Source organism: Lontra canadensis, unplaced genomic scaffold (assembly GCF_010015895.1).
Source record: "Lontra canadensis isolate GAN:19392208 unplaced genomic scaffold, GSC_riverotter_1.0 scaffold13, whole genome shotgun sequence".
Taxonomy (NCBI): Eukaryota; Metazoa; Chordata; class Mammalia; order Carnivora; family Mustelidae; genus Lontra; species Lontra canadensis.
In genome coordinates, this window is record NW_022631007.1 from 8,263,238 (window position 1) to 8,274,870 (window position 11,633).

The following is an 11,633-nucleotide window of genomic DNA, read 5'->3' on the forward strand; positions in this document are numbered from 1 at the left end:
ATCCATCCATTATCCACTTATCGTCTACTGGGAGCTTGGCACTTCTGGCCCCTAGGGATACAACAGGGAATAAACCAACTCTTTCCTGGCTTCCCTGATGCCTCTTCTTTGTCCAGCAATTAGCGGCTGTTGCTCCATTTCAGGAAGACCTCTCGAACCTTTTGTCACCTTAGACTCCTATTTGGTGTATGATGCTGGTCTGGCTGCTTGTTTCATCACCAGCCTCTCAAAACTCGTTTTAATTCTCCCTTTCCCAATAAAAGCTTTTTCTTTGTGGATTCCTTCCCCCCACCTTTTCTACCTTGGAACCCATCATTTCTTCTAATAAGCTTGGGGCTTGAGGGGCACCCTGTTCCCATTCTTTTCCTACCCTGGCACCACTTACATTTGCAGTTTTAGGTGGTGGCTGTCACCTCAGGCAAGGAGACAAGCAGCACAGAACCCGGACATCAGAGGGATGGGTATTACATAATTCAGGCACATGGCTCAAAAGGTCTGTATTTCAGATGAATTTATCTATTTCCACTCTTTCGAAAAGGAACAGCAAGAGTTTTCAGTGCTGCTACAAGAAAATGCATGACCAAATTGGAAGGCCATGAAGGAGAAATTTCAAAGGTGAGTTGCTTTCTCACTTGGAGCAATTTAGTTTTAAAAACATAGCATGCTTAGTGTAAATAGATCTGTTGGCACTAGGGTTTGTCCAATTATCTCATTCTTTCTAGAAATCAGCTACCTAAAAACTATATTTTTAAGTGGGACCTCAAACTTAGCATAATAAATCATTCCTAAAACCTTTTAAAAACTATAAAACAGCATTTTTCTCAGCCATCAGCAAAAGATTGAGTTTGTTGAAAATACTTATTAAAGCTATTTAAGAAACTCATAAAGTGCTTTTCCTGGTCCAAGCAGACACACAAGTATGTGTTATGCAAAAAACATGCTGTGCAGCGAGTATCAAGTGTTTTGTAAATTAGATGCAATTGAGAAAGTATTTCCTGGAAATATTTAACACTTAACAGAGTTTAAAATGACCTACTTTGAAACTTCAAAGCTGTAGCTTAAGATTTTGTCTAACCTCCTCCCACAAGCTGATTCACAGAGCAGGGTCTTCCGACTCAGTAATCTGAGGTTTAGCTGTGTCCTTAGAAAACTCTGGAAAGGTCGGAAGTTGGTGACTCTCAGCTCCCACACAGCTCAGCCCAGTTCCTTGGTCTCATACCTGAGATCAGATTTGCTCCTTCCTTTTAAAGGATCAGGTTGATGGCTTCAGGTCCTAGAAGGCTGCCCCTGGACCCTGGAACCACCCCCTGTTGTGCTTTCTCTACTCCTCCCTCCTCTGCACCTGCCACTGTGGCCAGGAACCTCTGCCCTTCAAAGTTGGTCTCCGAGGCTGCACTAAACACATCTCCTTCATAGGCTACGAGGCCTTAGGGCCTGGCAGGAAGAGAGATGGGGAAGATGTGGGGGCAGCCTGGGAAGAGAACCCAGGCCTTGTTGCTGAGTGACTGGTCTAATAATGATTGACATGCACGAGGTGGCCCACTCAACAAACACACATATTTTTGTGCATGTGTGAATATAAAGGGTTCTCTCACTCTATGTTGCATTTTAGGATATGTGATACATTACTTATTGAATTGCTATTCAGCAATGGCATTTCTATGGATTAGAAAGTTAAGGTATTCATTCATTCATTCATTCATTCACTCAAGAAATGCTTTTTGAGAGCTTTCCCTGTGCTGGACATTGTACCGGAGACACAGGGACAAAAAAAGCCATGCTCTTGAGCTTTGTCCTCATCAAACTTTCAATCATAAAGGATGTGACCCAAGTCATTGTCTTATGATGATTTAGAGAGTGTTATAAGCATGGAACCCAAAGGAATAGTGAACTAACCATTTCCTTTGACAGTCGCTCAGATACTATATGACAATGTTTGACACATAGGAGGCACTCAGGAAATATTTATAGAACCTACTTTACTTTGAACGGAAGTAGAATGAAAGTCCCCCCGACATTCACTCATTCTGAGGCACAGATTGAAAGAGGATCTATATGCTTTTGATTAGAGAAAGTTGAGTTATAGGGATGACATGGGGGCTTGGGTTTGAAGGAACCTGACTTGTGTTCTTATCCACACCAGGGCTCTGTCTCTTTGTGTGGAAAGGCTTGCATCTTGAGTTTTTGGAAAGAAGCTAGGTGGGGAATACTCAAAATAGAAGGGAACTTTGGTCTTTTTCCTTAGAACTGTGGGGTGGGTGTGGGGTGCCCTGTTATACTCTGCTGTATAGCCTTTAATTTTCATGTATTAGTCCCTGCAGTTTTTCCCCCTTCAGGAAGGAACTGTTCTATGTAAGAATAAATGCCAAGCTGGGAAAATGACAGGTGCTTAGTCATGTCCCCTTTCTGCTGATTAAAAATATATCAGGAATCAAATTACACAAACCTGTCATTTTCCTTTCTGTCTTGTAGATTTCTTTCAACCCCCAAGGGAATCATATTCTGACTGGCAGCGCTGACAAAACAGCAAGAATCTGGGATGCTCAGACTGGTCAGTGCCTCCAGGTCCTTGAGGGGCACACAGATGAGATCTTTTCATGTGCTTTCAACTACAAAGGCAACATAATCATTACAGGTATGGGAGAGAGAAACACATACACTTGGTTTTCTTTTTCAGTTGGCTATTAGCGTTTCCAAGCTGAATACTGAAAGAGTTTTACTGCTCTCTCCTCCCAGTCTTGCAGGGTCCCTGGTGTGTGCTCACGTTTCTCATACCTGCGATTTAATTTTAGTAGCATGTGGGACCACAGGGGTGAGCTCTAACTGTAAGGCTTTGTGAATTTTGAATTTTAGTTGCTCTTAACAAAGAGCCCAGTAGCCTGCCTTACTGGTTACCGCATCTCCCCAGGAAGTACCCACCGAATGGTTAATATTCAGTTGTCAGTAAGTGTTAGTAACTAAAACAGACTAGGACCCATGTTCTGCACAGTTGGACTTCCAGCCCATGAAAGATTTATTTTTTGAGCTAAGTTGTTTTCTCCTTGGATACCCCCCACTAACAAATTAATATTTGGGGGAAGAGAACCCATATTGAGCATTTTTCAACCGTTATGATTTATTGTGAATTAATTATATTAGAAATGTTTTTTAAGAACTGAATTGAGAATAGGCTAACTTTGATTGTGGAAAGTGACAAGAGTAGTGGTGTAATGTTAGTGTGGTGCCTCTGGAAGGAGGCCCTGGCGTGGAGTGGGGTGGTAAAGCCTTGTGGGGTAGGGGCACCCTAAGGGGGCACAGAGGACAGAATCTGCCTAACTCCCAGTGATTCTTACTATGTTGAGCAATTTCAAAATTGATTAACTGGTCTAATAAATTAAATGTCCCATGCACAAGGTTGGCTTTTTATATTGGAGATTAAATAGCTTCCTAGTCATATAACTTGAGGGGTGCTTAGAATTATCTCCCTTTTTGCCCTAAAAAATCTCTTCTTACTATTTAATTGTGGATAATTTCTAAAATTATGGATTACTTTCTGGAGTTTATGATTTGCTAATGTCACTAAAATGCAGGTACTCTTAAGACAATGCCATAAGAATCCACATATTTTATTGTGAGCTCAATGTCAAATCCTTTCCTAGGACGAGGAAAGAGATGGGAGGCGGTGATGGGGGCACCAGAAGCTGATGTAGGAAGCTTCTGGCAAGTAAGGAAAAGGAAGCTGGCACTGCTTTGTCAGAGGACCAACCTTTTCTAGTCTACAGGGCTCATGTTAGACCAGCTGTATAGTGCCTCTTCCTGGAGTCACAGGAGGTCCTAAGAGACTTTAGGGAAGAAATATTGTCTATCTCTTGTTTTGGGGCTGGCATTTACATTCCTGAGCTCGTTAAGACATTATTGATTTATTTAGTGTCTCCCAAAGCACTGAAGTGCTAGATACTGGCCTACTAAATGGGGGAGCTTACTACAAAGGGGTAACACTTCTGTCTTCTCATCAGCAGAGCAATCACTTTGTTTGAATGGATCTACCCCCTTTTCTTGATGGATCCAGGTATGATTAACTGCATGAGTTTTCATGGACTGCCTGAGGTTGGGCTTGAAATAAAGAATTGGAAGGAACTTGGCCAGTGTAGTCATTAATTTTTTTTTAGAAGGTGAGGTGCCTTTTGGTGGAATGGACAGTTTCCATAGCCTCTCTCAGTCCATGTAAACAGCACATTTCTTATACTGATGTCATGTGTTCCCGAAGATCAGGGAACCAGCAGTGCCCGGTGCTGCTCCATACCAGGGTGGTCATTTCCAAAGGCATAATGAATGTGAACAGTGCCCTTGGGGACCAGTCGATCAGAGCTGCTTTGGAAGAGTGTCTATCTATCATAGCAGTGGGGAGGGAGAATGCACATTTCACATTTTACCAACAATGCAAAAAAGCCATTGACATTTTGAAATGTTCTGAAGTGGAATGTGTTGCCTCCTCATAAATTAATCACCCAGATCTAGAAATTTTCAAATTCACTGTCTTTCCACTTGACTGTGTTGTTTGAGGGGAGGGCGCAAGGAATGAGCAGAGGGGAAGGCTGCATTCTCAGGGCTCCAATTCTGAGATGCCATGAATCTCACACATGTGAGTAGGACATGAACTTGCCCAATTGATGACTGATAAGAATCATTAAAAACAATTTTTTTTTTTTTTTGCACCCTAAATGCTGGAGCAGCTCTAAGACTCCACAGCTGGGTACATTGAGTGTACTGATCATCCTCGATGTCCCAGAGAAGGTCAACTTGTAAAAAGGGAGAATTAATGAATTAAATAAAGAAATAATAACTTGGTGAAATTTGTTTTATTAGGTAGCAAGGATAACACATGTAGGATATGGCGCTGACTGAAGAGAAAAGGCAGTTGATGAGCAGATTTGCTAGCAATGGAGTTCAAGACCTGGAGCTTCACATAGTGCAAGCAAGCTGTTTTTTGTATTTCACATTTTCTCTCTTTCCAAAAGTTAGCTTCATGGATATGACTATTAAAGCTGATAAATTTATACTGTTTCTTGATATAATTTGATGGGAATGACAAGAAAGAGCATAATGTCTGGCAAATGTCACTGGTCATTTCAATTTTGTTTTTATTTTTAGTAGCATCATGATAGTGAATAAGGAAACCAAAGTGATTTAACAATGTGTCTCCTAGATTCTACTCTGAAGGCCATTATAATTTCTGTTGACTAAAGTTTTGGGAAGCAGTTTTTAGTGAATCGTACATCTGTATTTATGGTGTATGTTTCCCTTTTCTTGTGATGAGAACTTTAAATCTATTCTTGTAGCAACTTTCAAATATATGATACAATATTATTAACTAGAGTCATGATGGTGTCCATGGCATGCTCAAGGTTTATTTCTTTTTTAACTCTAAGTTTGTACGTTTTGATAGTCTTTACCCGTTTTACCCATCTTTCCAATGCCCTGCTTCTGGCAACCACAAACCACCAATCTGTTCTCTGTATCTATGAATTCAGTGTTGTTGTTTTTTTTTTCTGTTTTGTTTTTCTTTTTAGGTTCCGCATATGAGTGAGAACTTAGAGTACCTCTCTTTCTCTGTCTAACTTATTTTGCTTTTCAGAATGCCCTCAAGGTCCATCCGTGTTGTTGCAAATAGCAAGATTTCCTTCTTTTCTATAGCTGAGTAATATTCCATTGTATTTATATACCACATTGTTCTTATCCATTCATCCATCAGTTGACACTTAGGTTGTTTCCATACCTTGGCTATTGTAAATAATGTTGCAATGAACATGCGGGCACTTACATCTTTTCTGGTTAGTGTTTTCATTTCCTTTGGGAAATACCCAGAAGTGGAATTGCTGAATCATATGGTAGTTCTATTTTCAACTTTTTGAGGAAACTCCATGCTGCTCCGTGGCTATGTCAGTTTGGAATCTGACTAGAAGTTGTATTACTTCTTTAGTGATTTTACTTTCTGCACCTAAGAATGAAAAAGGCAAAATTGGAAGCCTAATCTTTCCTCATACTCACAAGTATATCTATAGCCCCTTCCCTCAGAAAAAAGTTGACAACCTACACTGAGTAAAATAAGGGTGGCATATAGGGAAAGCAAAATGAATGTCACTTACTAGGAAATAATTTTAAATTCATAGTGGGTATCAAATATATGGGCAGGTTTTTCTCTAAAAGAAAAAACAGAATAGACCTTTGAATTATTGAATTAAAAAATTTGGATAGGAAACAATTGAGGTACCAGAGTAAATCACCAAACATCAACCCACTTGCTGCTGAAATACTGAAAACTATTTTTTAAAGGCTTTTCTATGTAAAAGTGCTCTAATGCCTATTAAAAATTACTGTTAAAAGATAAAACACACACACAAAAAAGATAAAGGACAAGATAAAACCAGTGATGCCTGAACCCACAACTAGAGAATGCGTGAGGATCTTCTGGAGCCATTTTCTCAATAATAATAACCGTAGTCAGGGTGGCTGAGCGTGTGCTGCCTGCCAGGCACTGCCCACCCACTCCATGTAGATCAGCCATGCAACCCTTGCAGCAAATGTTTCCGAGCAGGTAACTGTCCTGATCTGAAAATGAGGTGGTGAGTCACATTGAAGGGAAATAATCTACCAAAGATACCAGATGTTAGGGATTTTGATTCCATTACATTCTCATGGGTGGAGAGTATCATATGTACTGGTAGGAAGGTCAGGGCTGAGAATTACCCTTCAGATCACCAATGGATGTCTAGCACCCAAGAAGAAAAATAAAACAAAAGCAAAGCAAAACAAAAACAAAACAAAACAAAAAACAAAACTTCAGTGTAGCTGCTGGAAGGAAGACACTCATAGATGGCAAAGCCCAGGAGAGCTTGGATTAGAGAAACCTGGGCCAAAATTTAGCTACTTCTTAGGAAACCAAGAATATTGACTCTTCCTCTTTGATGGTTTGATGGCTTTAGGGAAGGTGGCAATACTATTTTGTTACGTCGTTCAATAGAGAGAACAAATATACGGTCCTGGAGATCATTCTAAGCCTCATTGACCTATTTAGCTGTTGGAAGCCCCTCAGTCAGAGAAAGTTCCTCTAATTTTTTTAAGCTTCCTCTAATTCTCATGAAGAAATCTTTCTTTATAGAATACTTATTAAGGTTTCCAGTAGTATTTTTTTTTTTTTGAGAGAGAGAGAGAGCACACATGCACGAGCTGGTGGGAGGGGCAGAGGGAGAGAGAATCTTAAGCAGCCTTCATGCTTGGTGTGGATCCCATGTGGGGCTCGATCTCATGACCCTGAGATCATGATCTGGTCTGAAATCAAGAGTCTGATGTTTGACCATCCAGTAGCATTTTTTTTTATTATTGAAGTGTGGTTGACATACAATGTTGTATTAGTTTCAGATGGACAACATAGCGATTCAACAATTCTGTCCATCACTCAGTGCTCACCATGAGATGTGTCATCACCATCTGTTCCCATACAACATTATTATAGTATTATTTACTATATTTCTTATGAAATAAGTACTTCTCATGCCTATGACTTATTTTATAAGTGGGAGTTTGTTCTTCTTCCAGTAGTATTTTTTAAGCTACTTAAAAAAATAAATGTTTAGATATTTAAGATCATAGAATAAATGATAATACCCTCACCTTTTTTTAATCTAGAGTATTATAGGGTATAAGTGAGGTGCATGTGGAGTCTGGAATCAGAGTGCCTGGATATATATTCTGATTCCAATTCTCAATTGTTGGGCAAGTTCCCCTACCATGCTTCCTTCATTCTTTCAGCCAGAAAAGGGTGATAATAATCATTCTTGTTGTGAGGACTGAGAATATCTGGCACATCACAAGCATGATAAATATTTCCTATTATTCTTATAATCAGTAACTTAGCCGTCATCTTAAAAAAACTGATATATGAACACATTTCTCAGAAAGGAACATAGCATTAATTATTCAGAAATGATAGCTGAAATACAACTTTAATGTATTATAGGTATCCCGGGGAGAAATATAGCTCAAATTTTTATCAATGAAAATTTAAGAACCCTGGGAACATTGTTCTTTTAAGGTTTCTCTCTTGAACAGAGGAGCTGAGATGTGAGGCCATCATCAGTATAAATGATTGTGGTTTAATCCATCTTCATATATTCAGATTCAGGATAGGATTTTAAGAAAGTGAATCATCCTCATAAAAATGAAATATCTTTTCTAAGAACTCATATCTAAAACTGCAGGAGCTCACGATTTAGCATAATGCCTGATTTAGAGATAAAATAAATGCTTTTCGAACTAAACAGTGCTTTCTAGACATGCAACTTCTGCATTGCCTTTTAAAAACACATCAGTAACCTTTTAAATCACATGCAGATTATCTTCTGTCTTTCCACGGGTGCTGTTATCTTCAGTTTACCTTGTTGGGTATCCAAAGGGGGGAAATCTGTAATAGAAGGAAAAAGCAATTACTATATTTGAAGACATATCCCTTCTCAAACACGAAGAATCGTAAACTGACTCAAAATATCTATAACCCTTTTAGTTATCTTACCAAGATTATTTTATTTTTTGTTCAATTCAACTACACTGTTACATTGGGTAGGGTGGTTTTGGCTGTAAGTGTCAAAATGCACAGTTAAAACAAAGTCAGCCCCAAAGTTGGTTACTTAGTGGCAAGATGCCCCAAGGACTCAGGGTTTAGGGGCATTCCCCTTTGCCATCCTTATTGGCTCATCCTCAGTGTCCTTCCAAGCTGCAAAATGGCTGACATATTTTCTTTGGTCTAATCATCTTGTCATCTCTTTAATCTCACCCAATCCAGAAGAGAACATCTCACTTCCTTTTCTAGGACTTCCATTTATCCTGATATTTTAGCAGTTCTATTCCTGCCGCTGATGGCAATAATCTCGTTTTTCCGTTATTTATTTTCTCTATGTGCCCACAAAATCACAAATGTTTTCCTCAATTAAAAAACAAATCCTAGCTATCCAGTCTTGTTGCCATTTTTTTTAAAAGATTATATTTATTTATCTGACAGACAGAGATCACAAGTAGGCAGAGAGGCAGGCAGAAAGAGAGGGGGAGCAGGCTCCCCGCTGAGCAGAGAGCCCGACATGGGGCTCCATCTCAGGACCCTGAGATCATGACCTGAGCTGAAGGCAGAGGCTTTAACCCACTGAACCACCCAGGGGCCCCTTGTTGCCATTTTTATCTGTAATCTCTAATCCCACTACCTCTGTACTAGAAATCAAGACAATCTTCTAGTTACTTATCCTGGCTTCCTTTTGCTATATTAGATGATTGCTTTCTAAAGCAAACAGGGAGAAAGCAAAACAAAACAAAAAACCTTTCCAAATATTTGCATGTTTTATGGTTTACAAGACTTTTGCCTCAGTTCATTTAATAAAGAAGAATGATGTAGGAATTAATAGAACCTAAATTTAGAGTTGGTAATACATAATTGAGTAGAGGGAGGGTGGCTTCCCTGGATCAATCGGTCAGTGGGTTGCCAGACATGAATTCAAACCCAGAAAGGCTATGTCCTATATATAGCTCAAAGAGATCTTAAATAACGATGTGCTGCCTGAGTTTTTCCACATGATTATTGTGCTGTACTAGCATGTATGTTTTTAATTGTCTAGATTTCTTTTAAATCCCCTTGAATAACTTCTAAAACATAAACATTATGAAGGATGGTGTTTTCCAATTAATTAAAGTTTGAGTTTGAACCATTATTATGCATGCAATTATTTAGTAATGGGGTCCCAATTCCTGTGGCCTGGTAATCATAAATTCACACTTCTCCTAGCAATTATATCGCAACAGAGTAGAATTGGTTATTCCAAACTTTACAGATACTAAATGAAAATTAAAAATAAAAACTTTTGGAAGTAGAAAAGAGCAAGTGCTCAGATTCTTGTTATTCACACTTGGCGAGTGGAAAGGTAGATGCAGTAATGACCTAGGAGTTCTGCTTAGTAATAGGATGACCTGTGTGAACTTGTAAGAATGAGTTGTTTATTCTCACTTGGAAGTTTCCTTACCAGCATCAACAAGCAGAGTAAGGCTGGATCCCCACTCATTCTTACTGTGAAACCCATTTCACAAATGCAGGGTGTTGAAATCATGCCAAGACAATGAGAACAAAGGTGAAGTCACAAGTGTATAAAGTAGGACTGCTCTTCTTAAATGCGTATTTGTTTAATTGCATAGTTAAATTACCTAATCTCAACATAATGGTACATATAAAACAAAGTATTTGAAAAATACTGAAGGGTTTAGAAAACTTAGAGCAAAAGAAACCACAAAAGCCAATATAAAAATACTCCTTATGTGAAGTAAATTGAGTTAATCTTGTTTAATGAAATCAATGTTTTATTAAAAGAATGTGATTAATGGGAAAACTATATCATTTTTTTCTCTGATTCATGTAACTGCATTTCTGACACTGGCTATTTCTGTAATGGTTATTTATTACAGAGGACTTCATTTTTAAATGCAGTTTGTATCCAAGGTAACAAATTTTGACTTACTAATACAATAAGCCAGTGGCAGACCATGATTCACATATATTTCTTTCCTTTCCCTCATGTTAGAATGAGTTTATCATTCTTTTTTTTTTTAAGATTTTATTTATTTATTTGACAGACAGATCACAAGTAGGCAGAGAGGCAGGCAGAGAGAGAGAGGGGAGAAGCAGGCTCCCTGCTGAGCAGAGAGCCCGACGAGAGGCTCTATCCCAGGACGCTGGGATCATGACCTGAGTCGAAGGCAGAGGCTTTAACCCACTGAGCCACCCAGGCGCCCCGAGTTTATCATTCTTAAATACGGGCCAGGTCCATCGATATGCTTAAAGGGAGTAGAGATTCTACCATAGCAAAATGTCCTCTCCACAGGCTGTACTCCTTTTGGTGAAATCCCTGATCCAAACTAGATTAGATTACGATTGGTTGTGACTTCATTTGTCTCTGCTACTGGCAAGCTCTATCTTTTACTTTGTTATTTTTCTTGATTTAAAAATCAAGTATGCAGATCCCTCAAAATTTAACCATGAAATTACCAAATGACCCGGCAATTGCTCTCCTAAGTAAATGCCCCCCACCACCAAAATGAAAAATGGCACTTAAGCCTATGTACCCTCATGATCCTGGCAGCATATTCACAACAGCTCACACATCTGCCCATGGGTGCATGGGTAAACGGGCTGTGATACATCTTTATGATGGAATATCATTCAGCCATAAAAACGAATAAAGGACTGATACATGCTACCACATAGGTAAGCCTATGTTTAAAACATTATGCTAAGTAAAAGAACCCAGACACAAAAGGCCATGTATTGGGTAACCCCAATATGTGGATATGAAACATCCAGAATAATAAGTCCATAGAGACAGAACACAGATCCGCAGTTGCCAGAGATGGGCAGTAGAGGGCAATGGGGAGCGGTAACTCAATGAGTGCAGTTTTATTTTGGGATCATAAAAACCTCTTGGAATTAGGGGTGGTGATTGTACAACATTGTAAAACTACTAAATGCTAATGGATTGTTAAAATGGCTAGTTTATGTTATGTGAATTTCATCTCAATAAAAACTTATCAAATGCTCAGTCTGTTTTCACAATCTTTTGCAAGTG

At 39.0% G+C, this 11,633-nt stretch overlaps 1 protein-coding gene across 4 annotated transcripts in view; it reads left to right on the forward strand.

Annotated features, from left to right (window-relative positions):
* Positions 1 to 4,887, forward strand: part of DAW1 (dynein assembly factor with WD repeats 1) — a 41,124-nt gene extending 36,237 nt beyond the window's left edge. For all 4 annotated transcript variants that reach the window (XM_032857407.1, XM_032857408.1, XM_032857410.1 and 1 more), the window contains 3 exons: positions 539 to 615; positions 2,473 to 2,635; positions 4,846 to 4,887. In XM_032857407.1, coding sequence (XP_032713298.1) covers positions 539 to 615; positions 2,473 to 2,635; positions 4,846 to 4,880 — 275 coding nt within the window. In that variant the 3' untranslated portion in view covers positions 4,881 to 4,887. The remainder of the gene's footprint in view (positions 1 to 538; positions 616 to 2,472; positions 2,636 to 4,845) is intronic.
* Positions 4,888 to 11,633: the final 6,746 nt, after the last annotated feature.